This window comes from Ovis canadensis, chromosome 9 (genome assembly GCF_042477335.2).
Source record: "Ovis canadensis isolate MfBH-ARS-UI-01 breed Bighorn chromosome 9, ARS-UI_OviCan_v2, whole genome shotgun sequence".
Taxonomy (NCBI): Eukaryota; Metazoa; Chordata; class Mammalia; order Artiodactyla; family Bovidae; genus Ovis; species Ovis canadensis.
The window spans coordinates 23887451-23911232 of NC_091253.1; the positions used below are offsets into that span (position 1 = coordinate 23887451).

The 23782-nt window shown below is 53.3% G+C and overlaps 2 protein-coding genes across 2 annotated transcripts in view; one reads left to right on the forward strand and one right to left on the reverse strand.

Annotated features, from left to right (window-relative positions):
• Positions 1-23782, forward strand: part of PARP10 (poly(ADP-ribose) polymerase family member 10) — a 40719-nt gene that overhangs the window by 8687 nt on the left and 8250 nt on the right. The gene's annotated exons all lie outside the window — the stretch shown is intronic.
• Positions 19091-22408, reverse strand: GRINA (glutamate ionotropic receptor NMDA type subunit associated protein 1). The gene is made up of 7 exons (XM_069599766.1): positions 22219-22408; positions 20822-21209; positions 20629-20741; positions 20360-20560; positions 20115-20243; positions 19873-20016; positions 19091-19793 (listed from the first exon to the last, which is right to left on the reverse strand). The coding sequence occupies exons 2-7, from the start codon at positions 21183-21185 to the stop codon at positions 19644-19646; spliced, it is 1101 nt and encodes a 366-aa protein (XP_069455867.1). The 5' UTR covers positions 21186-21209; positions 22219-22408; the 3' UTR covers positions 19091-19643.

Consider the following 23782-nt stretch of genomic DNA (forward strand, 5'->3'; position numbering starts at 1 on the left):
ACTGGTTCTGCGAGTGTCTGCTCTTGAACAGGAGGAGGTGGTGGCATCTTGTTATAAGCCAGAGTGCTCACGCTTGACAGGAGAGTGGGGATGAGGACGCAGTCGAAGATCAGCCAGGACTGGGGTTAGTCTGAGCTGAGCATTCTACATGGACCTCACAATGGGAGGCCTACCCCCACCCCCCTCCGACACCCCAGACTGTAATCCTGGGTGAATCTCTCTGGCCCTGGGGACCAGGGCTGAGCTTTCTTCAGAGGAGATCTCCTCTTGGCGTGTTCTGCTCTTAATAGAACATCTCTGCTGGGATTTCCTCCAGCGTGTGAAAATAAGCTTATCATGGTCCAAGCCTCTTCCACCTCCAGTATTATCTCACTGTTGGCCTCTCCTTGGGTTGATGCTTTCTTTGCCGTCTGTGATGGTTACATTTTCTGGGTCAGCTTGGCTGGGCCTATGGTGCTGCCTAGGAATTTGGTCAAACACTAGCCTAGTCATTGCTATGAAAGTTGACTTTAAAGTAAAGTAGATTATCCCCAATCATGTGTGTGGGCTTTATCTCGGGTTAACCAACCAAAAGCAATCATTTGAAAGCCTTAAGAAGAGAAAACTGAGGTTTTTCCAGGGAAGAAGTAGTTGTGCCTCAGCACTGTTTTAGAAATTGTCTGAGTTTCCCGTCTGCTGGTCTGCTCTGCAGACTTCGGACTTGCTATTTCCAATTGTGTGAGCCAGTTCCTTAAAATAAATCTCTTAATATGTAAGAACTCTGATACACCATCTGTATTTGCCTTTATACCAGTACTGCTTTCTTTATATATATGTGTGTGTATATATAACATCAACTGTATGGAGGGCATTGTGCTAGAAATTAGGGGTTCAGTGTCATAATCAGGCATTATTCCCACCTTACTGGTCATATTGAGTACAGAGGAGAGCAGCTGTGAATCGAACAATCACACATAAATGTCAGATTACTGCTGTGATGAATGTATGGTGCCTGGAGAAGGTGCGGTGGGTGGGTTAGACCCAGTCAGCTAAGGGCAGCCTTCCTGGAGGAAGTGATGATTGAAATGATATGAGGGAAGACTCCGGTGGGAGAAGAACTTTCTAGCAGGCATGACAGCCCATGCAGAGGCCCTGGGTCTGTGTGCGCCACGGAAGGGACCGCAAGAGGCTGGCTGAAGTGACGGGCCGGAGGAGGGGAGCTGCTGTGTGTGCGGAGGAGGACAGAGGGCCCAGACTGTGATCAGGCCTGGTGTCCGTGGGGCTGTTGATCTTCATCTTAAGGGCCTTGTGAAAGCTTGAAGGGCTTTAACAAGGGAGTGTGGGGATGGACTGGAGAGAAAGCTGCTGAGTCGAACACAGTAAGGAGGCTGCCACAATTACCCAAACAAGTAACGCAGGTGGCTTGAACACGGGTGGTGCCAAGGAGCAAAGTGGATGGGGCTGAGAAAATTTTGGTGGTGGACTGGTATTCAGCATGGGTGTGAACAGGGACAGCACCACAGTTGCTGGTATGTGTGCTAGGGCTGCTGGTGACACCAACCGAGAGGGAACAAGACCAGGTTTAGAGGAAAGACCCCGAATCAGGTTTGGAAGTGCTGCTGAGAGTGGGTGCCGTTGAAGCCTCCAAGGAGTTCATTCAAGGAGGCAAAGCTTCCTGCTCCAGTCCCATGGGAGAACCTGCCGTGTATGCTAGAAAGATATCATTTGGGGTTCATCAGCTTTTAGACAGCAATTGAAGCCACGGGAGTGGGTGAGGTCACCCAGAAATCAGTAAGTCAGAAAGGCAACAGGCTTTAGGCCTCCTGTGCCTCAAAGAGCAGCACAAGCCTGCAGAGAGCACAGGACAGAAGTGCCGTGGGGACTCGCACTCCCCTCGGGCTCAGCAGGAATTCTCTGCAGACAAAACTTCAGTGTTTTCCCACTCACTTATGCTGAGTCAGATACCCTCTGGTGTTGGGCCACTGGCTTTTGCACAGTTTGTCCCCATTCAGATTTACCTCATTAGATTCTGCTCTGTGTGCCAGCTTGGCAAGGCCCTCAGGGATCTTTGCTCCCGTCTTGGCTGAGGATGCTTTGTAGGTTTAACAAGCTTCCTTTTAAAGCCATCTTCTCAAGAAGATGGTTGAAGAACAGGGGGCTTTATTTAACCTGGAGCCTTCTGTCTGCACCCCCTTCACTTCCCATACCCCTTGTGGGGAGGGGTCAGTCGCATGTGGCCAGCGCACATCGAGCAATACCGGCCATGTGATCATTTCAGTCCTGTTTAACCGCAGGGTCTGCGAGCTTGCAGTCACATGCTGGTGCTGATGGGGAGCTCCTGGGAGGGATCTGCCCAGTCTGTGCCCTACAGGGTCAGCTGGCTTCTGACTACCAGCACCCTCCAGTACTGCTGACAGTCCTAACACCCCCCACCCCAGGCAGATGGTACAGACACCTCCTCCTCTGGGCGAGGTACCGAGGCACCACCCTCCAAGTGCCTGGGCTTCCCAGGTCCCTACAACCAGCCCATGCTTCCTACTTTTTCCCAGCTGTCAGACAGGCTGGGGTTTGGGGCAGGCTGCCAAGTCTCTGGCCTGCTCTTCCTGCCTCCAGCCTCAGCCTCTCTGCACAGCTGCCAAGAGGTCTTTCTGACCCTCTGTTGGATGCAGGCTCCACTTGGGGAAGACAGGTGCTGTTGTGGGAGGACGAGGGTCACAGCACATACTGCTCTGCACCCCTGAGCTCAGGACAGGGCCCAGAACATAACAGGTGCTCAAGAAACACACAAACCTTTTTCCTCTTTTCTCAAAGAATTCCCATTATAGAGCTGGAGAAGGCACGTTGGCTAGTGGTAGAAGCAGGCCAGGTGCTAGCTGAGTGTCTGAGGACGAGCCTCTGGGTTTCTGAGGGAACGGCTGCCCCTCCCTGCCTCTAGAGGCCTGGGGAGGCAGTGGCCTGGGAAGAGCAGGCGACCCTGCGCACCAGCCTGGGGTCCTGCCAGCCAGAGTCGGGGAGACAGCCTCAGAGGAAAGCCTCTCCAGGTGCCGGTTAGAGGCAGAGTGTTCTGGGAATGAGACCTTGGTCACCAACGCAGGTCATCCCGTCACCCCTTGTAAAGGAGGGAGTTAGAGGCCAGGAAGGGCAGGAGGGCCCTGTCAGGCCCTGGAGCCCGGCAGCATCTCCTGCAGGGCCCTCTCTGCCTTTTACGAAGCATCATCTGAGGGCAGCCAGGAGGAGGAGGGCGGGGCAGCGTTACAGGGGACCGGGGCTGGGGCTGGGGACCGGGCTGCTGGGGATGTGTGTGGTTGGGGTTCAGGCCCTCGGACTCCAAAAGCCTCAGCCCAGACCTGTGTCCTCCAGGAGGAGGAGGGCGGGGCAGCTTTACAGGGGACCGGGGCTGGGGCTGGGGACCGGGCTGCTGGGGATGTGTGTGGTTGGGGTTCAGGCCCTCGGACTCCAAAAGCCTCAGCCCAGACCTGTGTCACTCCTCACTCTGACCCTCGGTTGATGTCTGCTCCTACTGCAGACCCCAGCGTGGGAGCTCGCCTCAGGTCCTGCCATCCGCAGCATCAGAATGATTGCGCCAGGCCTCGGCATGGCCGCGTGGCCCCAGCGGCCCCCATCTGGGTGCCTCTATCCCTTCATCTGTCCTGATGGGCAATGTGCTACCTCCTCCCCCTGCTGTGTGAGGCCCGAATGAGGTGATGTGTGTAACACAGCAAGGGCTGTGTCTGGCGCAAGGGAAGAGCTAACTGCATTTTCTCACCAGCCCAGAGATCTTGACAGCCTGCCAGATGCCAGGCACGTTGTGGGGATAGCAGGGAGCAAACAAAGAACCTCTGCTCTCTCTGGCTCCATTTCCATGGCCAGGAGCTGCCCAGGGCAGGGCAAGCCTGAAGCTGGAGGGGGAGGGGGAACCCCAGGCTCCCTGGCCCTGTTCCTTGACTGGTGGGCACCCTCAGAGCCTGGGAGGGGAGACAGAGGGGCCTGGAGGTGGGGGACCCTAGCCAAGGACCACCTGCCAGTAAGGCTAAGGGGTGACTGTGGACATGTGGCCTGCTGAAGCCTCAGCCCCCAGTCAGCCGGCTCGTGACGCTGTCTCGTAAGGCTTCTGTCAGGACCGTGCGTTTGGTTATCTGGTCCACTGCCGGCATCGCCGCCATCTCTCACCGCTGCAGGGAACCCAGCAGAAGCCTGCTGCCTGCTGGCAAGCGCGTGGGCTGCTGACTGAGAGAAGGAGGTGAGGGTGGTGGTGATGCAGGGTGGGAGGAGGAGTGATGTGGGGAAGGCTGAGCAGGTGGAGATGAGGCCTGCAGTGCAGAGAGGTCAGAGGGCCTCTCTGACAGGCAGCTCTTGGGAGGAGACTGGAGGCGGATGTGGGACAGGAAGTGAGGGTGTTGAAGGCAAAACCTTCCTGATGGAGGGACAGCCAGTGCAAAGGCCTTGGGCATGTGAGCAGTTGTGGTGCACTTTTGAAGACCAGCCAGCAGGCCTTCGAGGTGGAGGGGAACGAGCCCTGAAGACAGAGGTGGCCACGTAGAGACAGAGGCGAGGTGTCGAGGGGAACACAGGGACTTTGGATCTTACACCTGGTGAGATGCTGAGGCTCGGAGGGTTTTGAATGGAAGAAGGAGCTTAATAGACAGTCTACATGATTATATGACCTGGGACTGGGGCTGCAGGACCCTCCTCATTGTTAGGTCCTCGGGCCCACTTCCAGCGCTTCCAGGGCTCTAAGTGAGCCCTGCAGAGCAAGTTCACGGGCCCTGCCTGGCCCTGCCACCTCCCTCGCTCCTCACTGGGTAAAGTCCAGACGTCTCCGCCTGCCTGCACCTCCCCACCCGCAACTCCTCACACACACCAACTTCTGCTTGCCACACGCCTCCCCAGCCCTTGCACAGCTCCTGTGAGCCATGTCCATCCCTGCTCCAGGTGGCTCTGCGACAGGCCCTGGCCAGCCCTGCAGCTGAGGGCAGATCCGCTCCCAGCCCTCAGCTCAGCCCGGTCTGAGTAGAACCATCGGGGGCCTTTCATCAGGAGTCTCTGTGAGCTGGAGGGAAGTGACAGGGGACAGGGCCGCCTGGTTTTAGGCCTGAATCTGGAGAGCAGTGTTTAAATCTTCACTCACCTTTGACCGGCTGGCTGGGAGAGACACCATGAAGTCACGGCAGGCAGGGCTGTCACCTTTGGGAAGTGAGTTTGTCTTAAAAGTCAGATGACCCAGAGGTGAGGTCAGGGCCTGCATGTAGGGCTCGACATCTGGTTGCGGTGACAGACTTTGGACACTTGGGGTCTTCATCTGCCTATGCTCAGGGCTTGCAGAGGAATAGCTGCTGTAAGGGGAGCAACTTGAGGCCAGCAAGCACACACCAGGCTGCTTTGATAAGGTCACCAAGCTGAGGGTCAGACAGTGGGATTGACACAGGATTAGAGCCCAACCCAGGGGCATTGGCCATCCCCATCATCTGCCACTCAGGCCTCCTTGCCCTTGGCCTGGAGGCGTCCCCAGCTCCCATGCCGGCAAGTGAGCCCTGGGTGAGGCTCTGGGTCAGAGGTCAGCTTGTTCAGTGTCACCTGGGCTCTGGCTGGATCTGGGTGGCACACTTGCCCCTACTTCTTCCTGTGATTTTTTTGGCCAGCCCTTACTGCCTGCTCCAGTATCCTTGCCTGGAAAATCTCGGACTGAGGACGGAGGAGCCCGGTGGGCTGCAGTCCATTGGGTCACAAAGAGTCCAGCACGACTGAATGGCTAACACTCACACTTACTGCCCGGTCCTAGGAACATGTCTCTTCTCTCTTCCCTTCTGCAGTGGACGAGAAGTAAAGACTTTCCCAAACCAGTTTCCTCAGAATCTGCCATGGAGTCCCGGGTTTGTGACCTGAGCCCCTTTCTAGAGCTAGGCTCATTTGCTTGGTGGTGGTGACGGACACCTACTTAGGCTGATCAGTGTTCATCCTCCCTGCTCCAACCCTCTCTCCCTAGCATCTTCCACCACAGCACTTCTGGCCAACATCCCTCAGGTGGCAGACTCTGATCCCAGGACCCTCTTCAGCCTGTGTGGGTCCTTGAGCCACAGCCTGAGGAATTTCATGATACAATTTTATGATGTAGTTGTTGTTGTTATTTAGTCTCTAAGTCGTGTCAGGCTTTTTTGCAACCCTATGGATCACAGCCCACCAGGGCTTCTCTGTCCATTGGGTGAGTACCCTTGGTTCAGCTGGATCTCTTAGTCTGTGGTGTTACTGAAAAAATCTGGTTATAGGAGGGAATCCTAAAAATATACAGTTTTGCTAAAATGCTTGTTTTGAAAATGTGAATTTGTTTCAACATGATTGATATATTTGGGAACAATTTGAACACAGGCAGATTTATTTTTCTTTCTTTTTGGCTGCACTGTGTGGCACGTGGGATCTAAGTTCCCTGACCAGGGATCGAACCCATGTCCTCTGCAGTAGATGCATGGAGTCTTCACCACTGGACCTCCCGGGAAGTCTCAAACTTCCTTTGTTTATGTGCAATTTTGTTTATGAGAAATAGGTGAAAATAGAAAGTAAAAACTGCACCCAGCTGAATGGACCACAACCACCTAGAGATGTGCAGGACACACACCTCAGACATCTGCCAGCTGCTTCAGTTCACCAACCAGCACCATGCTGAGCCATACCCCTACATCTGTGTTACAATTTCCCATCCGATTTCAGACACTTCACAATAACCCACAAGCCACAACCTTTCCCCCACCCACTTCTGTAAACTGGCTTCATGTCTTCTTCAAGGTAAACCCCACATTTATTGTAGTATTCCTGTATTTCTTAACCACATAACGTAAGTAAACCTGTGCTGTCATTTTTATCACGTTGTTAAGACTTTTCGAGTGTATCGTTGGTGACATTTCTGCGTACTCTGCTTCGAGCCCCGTTTTCCTCAGAAGCTTTGTGGCGTTTCTTGTGCTGGTTGGACACGGCGGGGCTGCTGGTGGACTCTGGTGGTTCCTCAGCCCCTGGAAGCCACGGCCTGTGAACTGGCACTCAGCATCCTGCCTGCTGCCTCCCGCCGTCTCCGGGATGGAGTGCTCCTCCGGGCGGCCGGGACACTCTCCCAGGCCCCTTGAGAGAATCACCGGTGGGAGGACTAATTCTTTTTCTGGGGGTGTCACCTGCATCTTGAGGGAGCCCTCCCATTGCCACCGCACCTCCACACTGGACCCAGACAGCGCTGTGTGCTCTCTAATGCACAAGGCACCCCAACAAGGACGAGATTTATTGAGCTGTGTGCCATTTACCCTGCTGGGCATCAGGTGACTGTGGTGGCACCACATACATTATGGAAAATTACAGTAAGAGGGGCACACAGACCAACAGGCAGACAGAGAGCACACGGCAGGCGAGGCCTTGACTGGGGACGCTGAGGCAGAGGCCGTCTGGCCCTGGTGGGGCGTCAGGGGCTCATCCCAGAGGAATGAGTTATGAGAGATGAGAGCCAGGCTAGTGGGCTGTTGGCTGGGGACAGGAAGGGGAAGGTGCAGAGGCCCGGAGTCCAGGCAGTTTGGTGCAGCTGAGGTGTGCAGAGGAGGAACTGGGGGGTGCTGGGCAGTCACCAGGGGCAGACTATTCAGGGCCCTGAAGCCCCTCAGAAAGCGTGGACTTTATCCTGGGTTGTGGGGGATGGGGAAGGCTGTACCTTTGAAAGTGTGTGTGTTGGCTTCCTCAGCTGTCGCATGGACAGTGTGGTGTCAATACCAAAATGTTGAGCCCTCCTGGGCTGTGCTAGGCAGTCCAGCACAACATTTGTTCTTCCCAAACTGGGAAATGTCCCTGTGAGAAACTACATCTTCAATGAGCAGTCAACAAAGAATATTTTAGTTTCAAATGTACTTTTAATTATTGTTAATTTTGAAAATAGTTACTTTGTGGTCAGAGAACAATTTGTTATAACATTGTTCCATGTAGCTGTCATTCTTTCATTTTGATATGTACAGTAGTTTATACATCCATAATCTTGTCTGTGGAAGTTTGGTTTGCTACTATGAACAGACACCGTGAACTTTCTTATACATGTCCTCAGGTGTACATGTGCAGAAATTTGTCTTGGACATATCTAGGAATAGAATTCTGGGTTGTAGAAATGAAAGTTTCCAACTTCACAAGATAATGTCAAATTGATTTGCTGTTTGACTGACTTACCAGCAAAGTGTGAAGTGAGCCAGTTGCTGTATATCTTCTCCAGAACTCAATATTGTCAGACTTCTTGATTTTTTTCCAGTTGATATTGACTGATATCTCATTGCAATCTTGATTTCATTCAACAAGTCAACAAATGTCTATTGAGTGCTTACTCTGTGCCTGGCACTGCTTTAGGACTAGATTTGCAATCCCTTGATAATTTACGAGATAAACGTGTCATCATGTTTCATGGCCATTTGTGAGATACACATTGCCATGTCCATCAGGGGGTCTTCTTAGGCTATTAAATATCCAGCCCCACCTTCAAGACGACCAAAGACCACCCTTGCAAACATCTGTTCAGACATGCAGGGAACACAGATAGCCAGCAGTGGGGCTACATCATCTTTTTCTAAAGCAATCATGGAGTGATCTTTTTAAAAAGTATTTATTTGTTTATTTATTTGGCTGCACCAGGTCTCAGTTGCAGCACACGGGATCTTTAGTTGAGGCAGGGGAACCCTTAATTGCTGCATGTGGGATCTAGTTCCCTGACCGGGGGTCAAACTTGGGCCCCCTGAACTGGGAGCATGGAGTCTTAGTCTCTGCATCACCATGGAGGTTCCCATGGAACAATTTATATAGCCATCAAGACTACATGTTTGGATCTTAGATGCTAGCCCACACACAAGGGGATGAGATCCACACTGGGCAGGGCTTCCAAATCCTATGCTTCACAGGAGCCATATGTCTTGCAACAGTTGCATAGACCTAGCTTCCAGAGTCTCCACAAGGGACATGCTCTGCTTCAGGAGTCACTTTCCTCCAGGAAGCTCAGGGTTATGGCTTCTCTCAGGCATTCATGGTTCATTTCTAGTTTCTCCCTGTTGACACGCAGCTTCCAATAGGGGCGACTGTTACCATAAGCAATGTCCCTAGTTAAATCATTAACACTCTACCTGTATCTGGTTACCAGGGGACATAGCTAGACAGTTAACCAAAGGTCAAATTCTCAAGTAGAAGAGGAAATGGTTTGTTAACCTTTTGCTCACATTCATTGGAAACAAACAAACAAACAAACAAACTATTGAGGTGCAATTCTCACACAATAAAATGTACCCATTTTAAGCAAACAGTTTGATGAGCTTTGAAAAACGTGTGAACCGTGTGATCACCACTACAATGAGGTATAGAATTTTTCTGTTACCTCCAGAATTTCCCTGTGCTTTTCCCTAGTAATCCTCACTTCCTACCCCTGGTCCTCACAGGTTAGTCTTCTCTGGAGGAGTAATCAGACAGTGTATGTTCCTTTGTGTCTGGTTTCTTTAGTTAAGCCTGACGTTCATGAGAGACATCCTTGTGGGTGTCTGCATTACTGGTTTGCTCCTTTTTATGGCTGAGTAGTATTCTACTACTCACAATGACTGTATTCCTTTACTTGTCCCTGGACATTTTAGTCTTTTTTTTTTTTTGTTATTATGAATAAAGATTCTATGGACACTTGTATAGTATATAAATCTTTGGATAAAAATATAGGAATAGAACTGCTAGATCATACAATTCAGTTCAGTTCAGTCGCTCAGTCGTGTCTGACTCTTTGAGACCCCCATAGACTGCAGCATGCTTCCCTGTCCATCACCAACTCCCGGAGTTTACCCAAACTCATGTCCATCGAGTCAGTGACGCCATCCAACCGTCTCATCCTCTGTCATCCCCTTCTCCCTCTGCCTTCAATCTTTCCCAGCATCAAGGGTCTTCTCAAATGAGTCAGTTCTTCACATCAGATGGCCAAAGTATTGGAGTTTTAGCTTCAGCATCAGTCAGTCCTTCCAATGAATATTCAGGACTGATTTCCTTTAGGATAGACTGGTTTGATCTCCTTGCAGTCCAAGGGACTCTCAAGAGTCTTCTCCAACACCACAGTTCAAAAGCATCAATTCTTCGGCACTCAGCTTTCTTTATAGTCCAACTCTCACATCCACCAGGGTTCCCTGGTGGCTCAGAGGTTAAAGCATCTGCCTGCAATGCAGAGACCCGGGTTCAATCCCTGGGTTGGGACGATCCCCTGGAGAAGGAAATGGCAACCCACTCCAGTACTCTTGCCTAGAGAATCCCATGGACGGAGGAACCTGGTAGGCTACAGTCCACGGGGTCACAAAGAGTCAGACACGACTGAGTGGCTTCACTTCACTTCACTTCTTCACTGAAATAACTATAGCTTTGACTAGACGGACCTTTGTCAGCAAAGTAATGTCTCTGCTTTTTAATATTCTGTCTAGCTTTGTCATGGCTTTTCTTCCAAGGAGCAAGCATCTTTTAATTTCGTGGCTACAGTCACCATCTGCAGTGGTTTTGGAGCCCCCAAAAATAAAGTCTGTCACTGTTTCCCCATCTATTTGCCATGAAGTAATGGGGCTAGATGCCATGATCTTTGTTTTTTGAATGTTGAGCTTTAAGTCAGCTTTTTCACTTCCTCTTTCACTTTCATCAAGAGGCTCTTTAGTTCTTTGCTTTCTGCCATAAAGGTGGTGTCATCTGCATATCTGAGGTTATTGATATTTTTCCCAGCAATCTTGATTCCAGCTTGTGCTTTATCCAGCCCAGCATTTCACATGATATACTCTGCATATTTCTTTGCATTGATCACTGAGGAAGGCTTTCTTATCTCTCCTTGCTATTCTTTGGAACTCTGCATTCAGATGGGTATATCTTTCCTTTTCTCCTTTGCCTTTTGCTTCTCTTCTTTTCTCAGCAATTTGTAAGGCCTCCTCAGACAACCATTTTGCCTTTTTGCATTTCTTTTTCTTGGGGATGGTCTTGATCACTGCCTCCTGTACAATGCCACGAACCTCTGTCCATAGTTCTTCAGGCACTCTGTCTATCAGATCTAATCCATTGAATTTACTTCTCACTTCCACTGTAACGGATTTGATTTAGGTCATATCTTTCTTCAATTTAAGTCTGAATTTGCCAATAAGCAGTTCGTGATCTGAGCCACAGTCAGCTCCCAGTCTTGTTTTTGCTGACTGTATAGAGCTTCTCCATCTTTGGCTGCAAAGAATATAATTAATTTGATCTCAGTATTGACCATCTGGTGATGTCCATGTATAGTCTTCTCTTGTGTTGTTGGAAGAAGGTGTTTGCTATGACCAATGTGTTCTCTTGAGAATCTCTGTTAGCCTTTGCCTGCTTCATTTCGTACTCCAAGGCCAAACTTGCCTATTATTCCAGGTATCTCTTGACTTCCAACTTTTGCATTCCAGTCCCCTATGATGAAAAGAACATCTTTTTTTTTGATGTTAGTCCTAGAAGGTCTTGTAGATCATCAAAGAACCATTCAACTTCAGTTTCTTCGGCATTTACTGGTTAAAGTATAGACTTGGATTACCGTGATATTGAATGGTTTGCCTTGGAAACAAACAGAGATCATTCTGTCATTTTTGAGATTGTACCCAAGGACTGCATTTTGGACTGTTTTGTTGACTATGAGGTCTACTCCATCTCTTCTAAGGGGTTCTTGCCCATAGTAGTAGATATAATGGTCGTCTGAATTAAATTCACCCATTCCAGTCCATTTTAGTTCATTGATTCCTAAAATGTCAATGTTCACTCTTGCCATCTCCTGTTTGACCACTTCCAATTTACCTGGATTCGTGGACTTAACATTCCAGGTTCCTACGCAATATTGTTCTTTACAGCATCAGACTTTACTTCCATCACCAGTCACATCCACATCTGGACGTTGTCTTTGCTTTGGCCTCCGTCTCTTCATTCCTTCTAGAGTTATTTCTCCACTCTTCTCCAGTAGCATATTGGGCACCTATCATCCTGGAGAGTTCATCTTTCTGTGTCTTTTTTTTTTTTGCCTTTTCATACTGTTCATGGAGTTTTCAAGGCAAGAATACTGACATGGTTTGCCATTTCCTTCTTCAGAGAACCATATCTTGTCAGAACTCTCCACCATGACCCGTCCATCTTGGGCGGCCCTATGGCTCATAGTTTCATTAAGTTAAACAAGGCTGTGGTCTATGTGATCAGTTTGGTTAGTTTTCTGTGATTGTGGTTTTCATTCTGTAAATATCTGTTATAAACTGCCACATTGTTTTCCAAAGTGGTTACACTCTTTTACTTTTCCACTGGTAAATGAGAATTCCAGTTGCTCTGCGTCTTTGGCAATATGCTAATGTAAATCTTTTAATTTTAGCTGTTCTACTGAATGTAGAGTGGTATTTCATTGTAGTTTTAAATTGCATGTCCTTGATGGCTAATGATTTTGAAAACAATTCATGTGCTTACTGGCCGTTTGCATATCTTCTTTTTTACATGTAGTTTTTAAACTTGATATATTGTATTTTCATTTTTATTCAATTAAGGAAATTTTCTCTCTGTTTTTTGGCTTAGAGGCTTGCGGGATCTTAGTTCCCTGATAAAGGATCAAACCTGCACGCCCTGCAGTGGAAGCACAGAGTCAACCACTGGACTGCCAGTGAAGTTCCTGTGTATCTTCTTTTACGAGCTTCCTAAAATTTTTTGCTCATTTAAAAATTAGGTTGAGTGTCTTCTAATTACGACATTCCCTAGTGGCTCAGAGGTAAAGAAACTGCCTGCCGATGCAGGAGAGTGGGTTGGGAAGATCCCCTGGAGAAGGAAATGGCAGCCCACTCCAGTATTCTTGCCTGGAGAATCCCACGGACAGGGGAGCCTCGTGCACTACAGCCCACCGGGCTGCAAAAGAGTCAGACAGGACTTATCGACTGAACAACAACAACAACACTTGTACATCTGGATACAACTGTAACCCTTTGCAAATACATGTATTGCAAATATTTTCTGCAAGATGTGGCTTGTCATTTTATTTCCTTTTCAAGAGCAAAAGCTTTTAAGTTTATCAAAAAAATTTTAAAATGGTCTGTGCTTTTTGTGTCCTATTTAGGAAATCTGTCTACATTTTATCTACATTTATAATTTTAGCTTTCATATTTAGGTCTATGGTCCATTTCAAGTTAATTTTTGTATCTGTTGTAAGGTAAGGGTGGAGGTTCTTTCTCTTTAATATCGATATCTAATTGTTCTATTACCATTTGTTTAAAGAAATGTGTGTAGTATATTTCTGGATTTTCTATTCTGTCCACTGATCTGTGTGTCTCCCTTAGGACACTATTATACTGTCTTGATCATTACAGCTTTACAGAAAATTTGAAATCGGGTCCTCCAACCTTGTTCCTTTTCAAAACTGTTCCGGCTTTTTGAAGTCTTTCATGTTTCCATATATACTTAAGGTATTTGTCAATATCGACAATAAAGCCTGATAGGATTTTCATTGGAATTGTGTTGAATTTCTAGATCAATCTGGAAAGAACTGATATCACTATTGAGTCTGATGCATGAACCTGGTACATCTCTCTATTTATCTTTCAAAATCTCAGAAATGTTTTGTGGTTTTCAGTAGACGTGCACTGCACACATTTTGTTGTTTATCACTGTGAAGAAGCATAGCAGACCTGAGACTGCCACCCTCAGAAAGGTCTGCTTGGCCTTGCTCATCTGGGAATTTGATTTCGGAGAGTTCCCATAATTCTCCGAACTGATAAACTGATAAGAATGGCTCGCTGTGCCCAACTCTTGGTTCAAACAATGTGGCTTATGCTGAGCTTGTGATTTCCTTCTGAGAGTCTGGAATTTGGGTTGCTGCTGGGCAGAGGGCGCCTGTATGACCAGCCCTCTATGAGAAGCTTCGGCACTGGGTTTCTAATATGCTTCCTTCATAGACAACATTGCACACGTATTGTCCCAACTCATTGCTCAGAGAATTAAGTTCATGCTGTGTGACTCCACAGAGAGAAGACTCCTAAAAGCTTGCACTGGGTGTCCTTCACATTTTGCCCCAAGTCTTTTTTCTATGCAGATTTTGCTTCATATCTTTTCTGTGTAATAAATCATTGCCATGAGCAGGAGTATAGCTGAATCCTGAGTTCTAATGAATCAGCAAAACTGAGAGTGATCTTAGGGGGCCTCTGCCATAATCTCTGTGCATTCTATGGTTTTGTGATGTACATATAGTTTTAATTTTTTATGTTTGTGGATATGTATAGTTCATGATTTTTTATTGTTGACCTGAATCCATGACCTTGCCAAACTCTTTTGTTAGTTCTAGTAGGTTTTCGGTAGATTTCTTAGAATTTTCTATGTACATGATCATGTTGCTATAGATAAACACACCTTTTCTCCTTGTCCTATTGTGCTGGTTGGGGCCTCCAGTATAATATTTTGCTGTTGTTTTTGAGGAAACCTTTAGACGTCTTTATTGCTTGCGGGGCAGGGCCTGGGTATGGGCAGTCAGCTTCCTCCTCCCCATCTCAGGGGTCCTGTGGGCGGTACTGTGCTTCCAGGTGCAGAGGGTGGCCCGCATGGTTGCAGACAGTGGTCCGCGTGCTGGATTCCTGCTTCACAACGACCTCGCCACTGTCTGTCCTGTGGAGAATCCACCTGTTGTAGTGGAAGGTGGCTCAGGGCCACAGATGATTGGGTTCTGAGCCAGGTGTCTGCTGGTTCCTCTTCCTCAGGAGGCTGCAGCAGTTCCGCGAGACCATCCATGCTAATGCAGGGACCTGGTGGCAGAAAAGGTGCCTGTGTCTAAGAGTCCCCTTTTTATAAGGACACCAGTCATGTTGGATTAGGGGCCACCTTACTCCAGCACAACTGGAGTAAGGTTCTTTTTTTTTTTCCAAATAGAAGTATAGTTGATTTACAATGTAGTGTTAGTTTCAGGTGTACACCAAAGTGACTCAGTTATACATGCATAATGCGCACGCGTGCTCAGTTGCTTCAGTCATGTCCGGCTCTGTAGCCGGACTGTAGCCCACCAGGCTCCTCTGTCCATGGGATTCTCTAGGCAAGAATACTGGAGTGGATTGTCATACCCTCCTCCAGGGGATCTTCCTAACCCAGGGATCAAACCCGCATCTCTTATGTCTCCTGCATTGGCAGGTGGGTTCTTTACCACTAGGGCCACCTGAGAAGCCCCTCAGCTCTCTGGGGTCAAACTCTGTTTCTGGATTGTTCACATCCTTGATTCCTGGTTCACCTTAAGGAGCCGCAGATGGCTCCTCAGCAATCACCGTGGGGGTGGCGGCATCTGCTGGGCCGCAGGCATCGCATTCCCTTTTGGGAGCCCTCACTCACATTTGGAGGCCTGAAATAGCTGATGGCTGTGACATTTCTTGCCCACCAATATGGCAAGAAATCTTTCATTTCACAAGGCCTTCTTTAGTAGCATAGATGGGAGTTGAGATGTTCAGCTCTGTGTGTGTGTGTGTGTGTGTGTGGTGGGCATTGTTTGAATATGGGGAGTTCTTCAAGGTCCCCAGTTCCTGACAAGCCTGAGACAAAGCAGAACCCAGGAACACAGAACGTTTTGGCGGCAGATGGGCCAAGCCATGCTGATGCCTGGGGCGCAGTGTCTGGGCTCGGTGGGGAAGGGCTGCCTGGGGAGCTGCAGTGCCTGCCATCAGTGCCTCCCCTCCCAACGCCCCACACCCCCCAGGCCAGGCCCTCACTGTGGGCATTGCTGATTTTCCTGCCTTTACTCAAACCACTTCCAGGCTCTTCACTGGAAGGTCCCAGTGGTTCACCCCTGCATGCAGAAGAGTTCGAACTCGAGCTCTGCGTCCACAGCTGACACACTGAGGGCCACTAGACCCTCCACTATGCTCTCACCTCCTTGCTCTTCCACCTGCTCCCCCAGATAGGCCTCCGCAAGTTTCCTGGGCTTTCAGTTCTGCTGCCTGCACTCCTCAAGTGCTTCCCACTGATGCTGATGCTGACCAGAGTCCAGAGTCTGTAGCGCTCCTGCCTGGTCCTGGGGCAGTTGGTGCCTGGGCGGCTCACGCCGCATAGAGTTCCCACTCCTTCCATGATCTACGCCAATGGAACACCCACTCTGGACTAGATGCTGGCCTGAGTGTCAGGATGCGCAGGTTGCGTGCCTGTCCTGAAGGCTCCTCCAGCTCCAGAGGCTGAGGGCAGCACTGGTTAGCAGGGCAGGCAGCACAGGGCACCTACGGGCTGCTGAGCGTGTGGGGTCCTGTGCTGCCCACACGGTGCTTTTCGAAAGTGGGCGCAGTGATGATGCTGAGACTCTGTGTCCTTTAATCTTTCTTTAAAAAATATGGATTAATTTGGCTGTGCTGGGTCTTAGCTGTGGCGCAGGGACCTTTGGTTACGGTGTGGGAACCCTTAGTTGCTAGACGTGGGATCCAGTTCCCTGACTGGAGATGGAACCGCCTGCACTGGGAGCATGGCGTCTTCACCTCTGGAGCACCAGGGAAGTCCCATGCGTTGTTTAACCCGAAAGCATGAATGGACTTACTGATCAGTCATGTAAATAAACATTTTGTTTGAAGAATAAAGTAGTCCTCCTCAAGGCTCCAGAGGAAGCCCACCGACACCCTGTCGCTGGGTGTCTTACACATTAAGACAGGCTTACTGTGTATTTGTTGGGGGGCCCTGGGGGCGCCCAGGATGGACTTGTTTTGGTGAACAGGGTGGGGCAGTTGTCCTGAGACTGTGTATCTCAACAGCAAGTTTTTGGAAGGAGGACAGACCAGGGGCCAGCTAAAGCTGCCCGCTTTGAAGAGCCAGCATATGCTCAGATGAGGCAGGACAGGATGCACAGAGTAGGTCTTCTTTATGGCACGGACGATGCCTGCATCTGGCTTATGTTCAGATGTGACAACAGAGGAGTCTTCTCTCTCGACCTGAGCTGGCACTGAGGGGCCTGGTCTGACCTGGTCTCGTGTGAATCTGCATGTTCTACACCGGAGACCACCACGGACGTATCTGAGTGCACCAGGCCAGCTCTGGGAGCTGGCGGCTGCCTCATGTCACCTGAACAGTCTCTCTGGCCGACCTCACCCCTCCTGCCACCCAGTTAGACACAAGCTGCCCCATATCTCCTTCCCAGCAGCAGCAGACACAGCAGACAGCAGGCCAAACTCCATTGGCAGAAATGCCCTGCCCACCTCGACTGGGCCCCTGTGACCCCTTTGTGCCATTGCCAGCTGCCTTGAGCCCTGCTCCCTTCTGCCATCTTGTCTGCTTCCTCCCTGTGCCTATTGGAACCCAGCCCCCCTTCTGGACACTCTCTCCCTGGACTCATCTTCCTGAGCACACTCTCAGCAGTGGGTCCTGCCAGTCCCTTTCACTGGCAGGGCAAGCTCAAGGCCTCATCCGTGTGCACCCCTGACCTCCCTTCCCACAACGGCCCAGCTTCCAGACCTTGGCCCTGCCCACAGCTCTGGCCCCTGATGGTCTCCGGGAGCCTCCGCCAAGGCTTCGTCTAGTCAAGGTTTTGTCCTTGCATTCCCTGAGTAGACACTGGCCCTGCACACTTGGCTTGGGGTTCATTCCTTAGCTGCCTCTCCTGCCTCTGTGAGGTTCGAAGGCCAGGAACGCTCTCCGGAGCAGGTGTCTGTACACTTGGCTCCCACAGGCAGGGAATCCTGGATGAGGAGCCGCACACCTGCTCCAGGGAGGTAGGGGAGGGGAGCTGCAACATCTGCCCGGCATGTGAACAAAGCCGAGTGCCTGAGGGTAACAGTGGAGCAAAACTGCTGTGCGTGGTGAGCTGGACTCTGGGAAGGCAGTGTGCAGCCCACCCAGGGAAGTGGGGCCTGCCTGCGGCTCAGGCCGAGTAAGGTCCACCTCGGGTTAAGGGGCGTGGGGACAGCGGAAGGCCAGCTCAAGCAGCCTTCAGGGAATGTGGACTTCGTGCCGCCAGCTGCCATCAGGCACGTGGTGTGGTCCGTGTGTCATAAGCAAGCCTGGTGGCGGACAGAGACTTGGTAAGGGTGAGCTGTCAGCCGAGCACAGGAGGCCTCGAGGAGGGGGCCTGGGCAGGGAGCGGGTGGGGAAGGATGGACGAGGGCAGAGGGGACACTTGTCTCCAGCCTGGGGGGCCGCTGGATGCTGACGGGGCTTACGTGGGAGTGGCAGAGGCAGTGTAGGCCATGACGAGCTGCCTGTGGGCGTGGGGTGCTGGCTTAGAGCGGGCTTCCCTTCAGAGGTGCTGGGGTACTGGCTCCGGTTAATGGGCCAGGTTTAATGGGGTGGTGGGTAGGAGCTGGGGAAGCCCTGGGGGAGGGGTCTCAAGCCAAGTGGACAGCAGGTCCCATGAGCGAAGGCTGGTCAGGAGTGTCCACTGGGCTGGGGGCTCAGGAGGGCTCAGGGCCGTGGAGGGACCCCTCTGTGAGGAGGGCGGGGATAAGGGCAACTAGCTGACGGCTGGTGCACGTCAGAACCGGGGCAGCAGGGGTAGGCTCTGGAGCGGGGACAGAGAGAGCCACAGGAGGCCATGCAGGACCAGCTGGGGCTGAGGCCACGGAGGGGCGGGGTCTGGAGAGACTGCTGGAAGGTGCCAGAGGCAGGCCAGGGGGCCTCAGGGTCTCCATTCTGCTTCGCCCTGGGGGCCTGGTCTGCAGGTGTCTGGGGGGGCGTGCAGTGCCACCTGTCAGGTGACCGCTGATGGGCTCCTGGGGGCCTTTCAGAGCCAGAGGAGCAGGACAGTCCTGCCTGGAGGGGGGTCAGTGACCCGTGCCACTGCCCCTCAGGCCCAGGGTGGGGATGGTGAGGTCTCACAGGACCCTCTGTCACACGAGGCAGGTCCCAGGCATGGGTGGCAGATAGCATGTGATCTGGGAGCCCCGGGTCCCATCCATTAGCCAGGCCTCCTGGCACAGCGCTCAGGACATGGCTCGGAAGGCTGCGAGGAGGTGGAGGCATGGAGAAGCTGCTGCCCTCACCCTCCGCCAGAGCCAGGCCCGGCCAGCAATGCCTGTCCGGCTCCTGCCTGTCCGGGTCCTGCTCGCCGCCTCACTCTGTCGACGCCCAGACCCCTCCCTGCCTTGGGGAGGAAGCGGCAGTGACAAGAGTGAGGAAGGGAACACAGAGCGCAGAGGGTCCCGTTTATTGGAATTTTACAGACAGTAGAATGAGAGGAAGGCACCCTCCTGACCTGGACTGTTCCCTCCTCTCTGCCCTCAAGGGCTCAGCACAGGGACGAGACCCTCACCCAGCAGGTCCCCCAGAGGGCAGCACTCCAGTGGGGGGGTGGGGGAGGCTGTATGCCGAGCCAGGGAGCAGGGACAGGAGGGGAGACGTGCACCCTCACCTCGTGGCTCCATCGCTCGCCCCTGAGGCCTGGTGTTGCCCCCAGACCCTGGAGTGGGCTGGCAGACAGGGCTCATGCAACACTGGGTGGGCGGGAGGGGGCACGGAAACCCAGCCCCGCTGCCCTGTGGCGGGGTAGGACGGCTGGAAGGGGCCATGCTGGCCGCGGCGGGTCCGGACAGAAATGTCTGCAGTGTACACACGGGAGGGTCGAGGGGCTCCCTGTCGCAGGCAGCACACGAGGACGAGAGAGGGGAGCTGAGAGGAGCTGCCACGCTGGGGTAGGGACCAGGCCGGGCATGCCACCTGAGGGGCCCCACACGAACGGGCTCAGGCTACTCCTTGGCGCGGCCAATGATAGTGAGGATGTACAGGAAGATGTTGATGATGTCCGTGTAGAGGTTCAGTGCAGCGAACACGTACTCCTCCGGGCTCAGGGACAGCTGCTTGTTCCCCAGCAGTAGCTGAGTGTCCACTGCCAGGAACTGGGGGTGACAGAGTGGCCGTGTCGAGAGACAAGCCCCCTGCCCAGCCCCCCGCCCAGGCCTCAGCCCCGTCACTCACGCAGGTGAACAGCAGAGCACCCAGCGAGGCGTACACGATCTCCAGGACGCGGCTCCGGATGAAGATGCAGAGGATGGCGAACAGGATGAGCACCACCACGCTCACCAGGAGCACGCCCACGCAGGATGTGAAGTCATAGCGGGTCTGTGGGCACAGACGCGTGCAGGGGGCACTGGCGGCCGCTGCCCCAGGGCACCTCTGGGCCCCGGGGGTCGGCAGCCCTGCCCCGGGGGGCCCCTCACCTGCATGGAGAAGATGACCACTGTGAAGCAGACGGTCGTGGTGATGCCTACAGCCATGATGACCGCCTCGGTGTTGTAGAAGCTGGCAATCATGCCCACCATGTAGGACAAGCTGACAGTCAGGATCGACTGTGGGGAGATGGCGTGTCAGCACTCAGAGCCGCGGCCCCTCCCACCCTGCCCCACCCCCTCTGTTGCTCCAAAGCCTGAGACATCGGGTGCTGAGGTAGGGCCCTGGGAGTTACCAGCGCAACAAGGTTCCAGGGGTGCTTCCGCCGGAAGTCCCCACAGCAGCTGAGGACAATGAGAGAGACGAAGAAGACGGCATAGGAGACGTAGTAGGTCCAGACGTTCTCCCGGACAAAGCCCTTCACCTCCCCGACGAAGGTGAACACAGCCACAGTGGACAGGGTCACAGACAGCTGCAGGGTCAGCACCAGGAACACCTGGGGAGGGAGGCGGCTCAGAGCCCCGCCAGCACAGCTGCCCACGCCCCCAAGCCCCCGAGGCCCACCTTGCGGATGAAGGCCTGGCGAATGCTCTTGTCATCCCAGTTGGTGGCAGGGAAGTCCTGGTTGTCATAGTAGGATGGGGGCCCCTCCTCGTGATAGTTCCCATGATGAGGTGCTGAGGAGCAGGACGGGCAGTCAGCACCCCTCACTCATGTGGGAGCCCCTGCCCTCGCCCTGCCCTGCCGGGATACTCACAGCCAGGGTCCTGTGCTGGGAAGGCCTGTGGCTGTCCGTAGGGGTTGGGGGGAAAGGGGCTCTGCGGATATGGCCCCTGCGGGTATCCCCCTGGGGGATAGGGGCCCTGGGGGTAGCCCCCTGGGGGATAGGGGCCCTGGGGGTAGCCCCCAGGGGGGTAGAGGCCCTGTGGGTAACCACCTTGGGGGTAGGGGTTGGGGCCCTGGGGATACCCTGGCTGGCCATAGGGGGATGGCTGGAACGCGGCCTGTGGGTAAGGGGCCCCTGGGTAGGGTGCCATGGAGGGCTGGGGCCCTTCCGGATATCCAGGGTTGGGGGGAGGATAGCTGTCCCCAGACACCAAGAAACTCTTTTCATGGGACATGGCCTCAGCTTCTTCGGTCTCCCCCTAGAGGACGGAGAGAGAACAGTTAGCCTGCCGCGACAGAAGCCAGCCAGGCGCCCCACCTGCTGCCGGGAACCAGGACGGAAGGAGCGGGATTATGACCTCTGCCCCAGGGCAGCGGGGAGTCCCAAGCCGGGGGTCAGGAGAGGCGGGTGGGGGCCGGCTGGCTGCGCTGGCAGCTTCAGCAGGGGCCGCCACAGACTGACCCCAAAGGGGGAGAAGGGGAGGGACGAGGGAGTGACTTTGTCAGCCTTGGGATTCTGGGGCTTCCGCGGTTTCTCACAAGCACCTCGAGGGGCCCTGTCACCGCTGCTGGCGTCTTCGGGTCAGAGCTCATCCTCAGTGTCGGCGGGGGGCGCGGTCGGGGAGGTGTGGGGGTGTGCCCGGACCCTCCCCTTCACATCCCGCCCCTTAAGCAGCTTTAAGGGGCCAGGGCAGGCGGCTATTTCTATCCCAGGAAATCCTCACGCCATCTGTGATCAACCAGAACCCTGAGCCCCTCTCCCAGAGCAGGGCCCGACCGTCCCTCGCTCCCGGGTGGGGGCAGCAGGCCTGGATCGGCTGCCGGGCTGCCTGCCGGCGGGGTACGCCAAGAACAGCGGGTTGCGGGGGTGTGTGGGGGATGGAAGAGACCAGAGGGCGCGCAGGGGAACAAAGCGAAGCGGACGTGGGGGCGAGGCGGGCGGCGGGGGCGGCGGCCAGGGACCCCGCACCGAGGGCGGGGTGGGCCCTCTTGCCCGTTTGGGGGGCGCTCGAGCGGCGGTTCCACTGTCGCAGCGGCGCGCCGCCCCCGCCCGCCTGCCAGCGCGGGGTCCTCCGGCTCCCCGCCCCCGCCGCCGCCGCCGCCGCCGCCGCCGCACCCCCCTCCCCGGCCCCTGCGGGCCGCGTGGCGGCTGGACCGACAGACTGACCCACCGCGACGCCTTTCGGCTGCGCAGGGCTCCAACGGGGGTGGCAGCGGCCGGCCGGCTGAACCGGTAGACACGCGGCTGTGTTAGGGCCGGGGACTCACCAGTCGCGGGGCGCCTCAGGACGCTGCGCCCACTGTCCGCTGCGCGGCCGCGGGGTAGGCCACCGCTTCGTCCGCACTCGCAACCGCACCCGCACCCGCTACGCTGCCGGCTCGGCTGGGCCTGCGCCTGCGGCTCGGGAGACGCAGCGGGGCCGTGTGACGAGGCGGGGCCTGGGGCGGGGCCTGGGGCGGGGCCGCGGACGGGGCTCTGCGGGAGGGCGGCGCCTCCCCGGATGGATCCTGCCCCATTCCGCCGCCCTGCTGGTGTCTTTCTCGAGCTCGTCCACAGAGAGTTGGGCTTGGGCTCTGAGAGCTATAGACCTGGAGGCTGACACCTGGCCTCTCCAATTTGGGTCAGAGTCGAGAAATTTATTCCTAAATTTGAGATTTGCTGAGTTTTGACTAGCACTCTCCATCCCTCCTTGACCTTGAAACCCCACTTTCCATTTCATCCAAGGCTATCCCAGATCAAGAGACCTGATTGTATAATTGCTCAGTCCTCTCCGTTAAGCTAGTCTAGGTCCCCACTAGATCATTCATTCTCACTTCACAAACTCACAAACAGTAAGGGTGGCGTTCTTAGCCCTGTTTCTCTGCTGAGGGACTGAGGCTTAGAGATGCCCCAGAACCGGAGGTCAAGTTAACTTCCGTAGGCTTCAGTGGTCTTGAGAAGAAGCACTGCCTGCCCCAGTCAGGGACATCCCCTGGGGCGCTGTCTCCTGGAGTCCCTGCAGGAGTGCCTCTCCCCCTGGGGCCTAGGAGTCCTACTATACTTTCTGGACTCCTGGATGGTGGCCTCTCCCAGGCCTGGCAGTGGTTCGGAAAGGCTCTGTCCTGTGCAGGGGATGTGTTGGTTCCGTGTTGAAAAACTGACCCCAACGTGGGGAAGCCCTGATCTGTGCCTTTGCACATGTCCTTGGCATAAATACCGCATCATGGCTTATTTCGACTGACCACCAGTTTACAAACTGACTCACAAAGATTCCCCCAAATTAAACAATGTTGTCGTCATGATGTGAGTTGTTCCGGCACACTGCCACCTGGGGTAGATCCTCCACAGTAGGTATAGGTATAATAAGTAAATTATACATTGTGTTAGAGGGCAATGAGTTCCAGTCCAGTTCAGTCACTCAGTCGTATCCGACTCATTGCAACCCCATGAACTGCAGCATGCCAGGCCTCCTTGTCCATCACCAACTCCCAGAGTCTACCCAAACTCATGTCCATTGAGTCTTGAGTCGGTGATGCCATCTAAACATCTCATCCTCTGTCGTCCCCTTCTCCTCCTGCCCTCAATCTTTCCCAGCATCAGGGTCTTTTCAAATGAGTCAGCTCTTCGCATCAGGTGGCCAAAAGATTGGAGTTTCAGCTTTAGCATCAGTCCTTCCAATGAACACCCAGGACTGATCTGCTTTAGGATGGACTGGTTGGATCTCCTTACAGTCCAAGGGACTCTCAAGAGTCTTCTCCAACACCACTGTTCAAAAGCATCAATTCTTCGGCACTCAGCTTTCTTTATAGTCCAACTCTCACATCCATACACGACTACTGGAAAAACCATAGC

What these genes read in the sequence shown, in the direction of transcription:
- GRINA (XM_069599766.1), bottom strand. Translation starts at nt 21,185, where the DNA reads ATGTCCCATGAAAAGAGTTTCTTGGTGTCTGGGGACAGCTATCCTCCC. An exon ending in GCCAGGCCTTCATCCGCAAG is followed by an intron (nt 20,561 to 20,628) that starts GTGGGCCTCGGG and finishes CTCCCTCCCCAG; the next exon opens with GTGTTCCTGGTGCTGACCCT. An exon ending in GTGCTCTGCTGTTCACCTGC is followed by an intron (nt 19,794 to 19,872) that starts GTGAGTGACGGG and finishes TGTCACCCCCAG; the next exon opens with TTCCTGGCAGTGGACACTCA.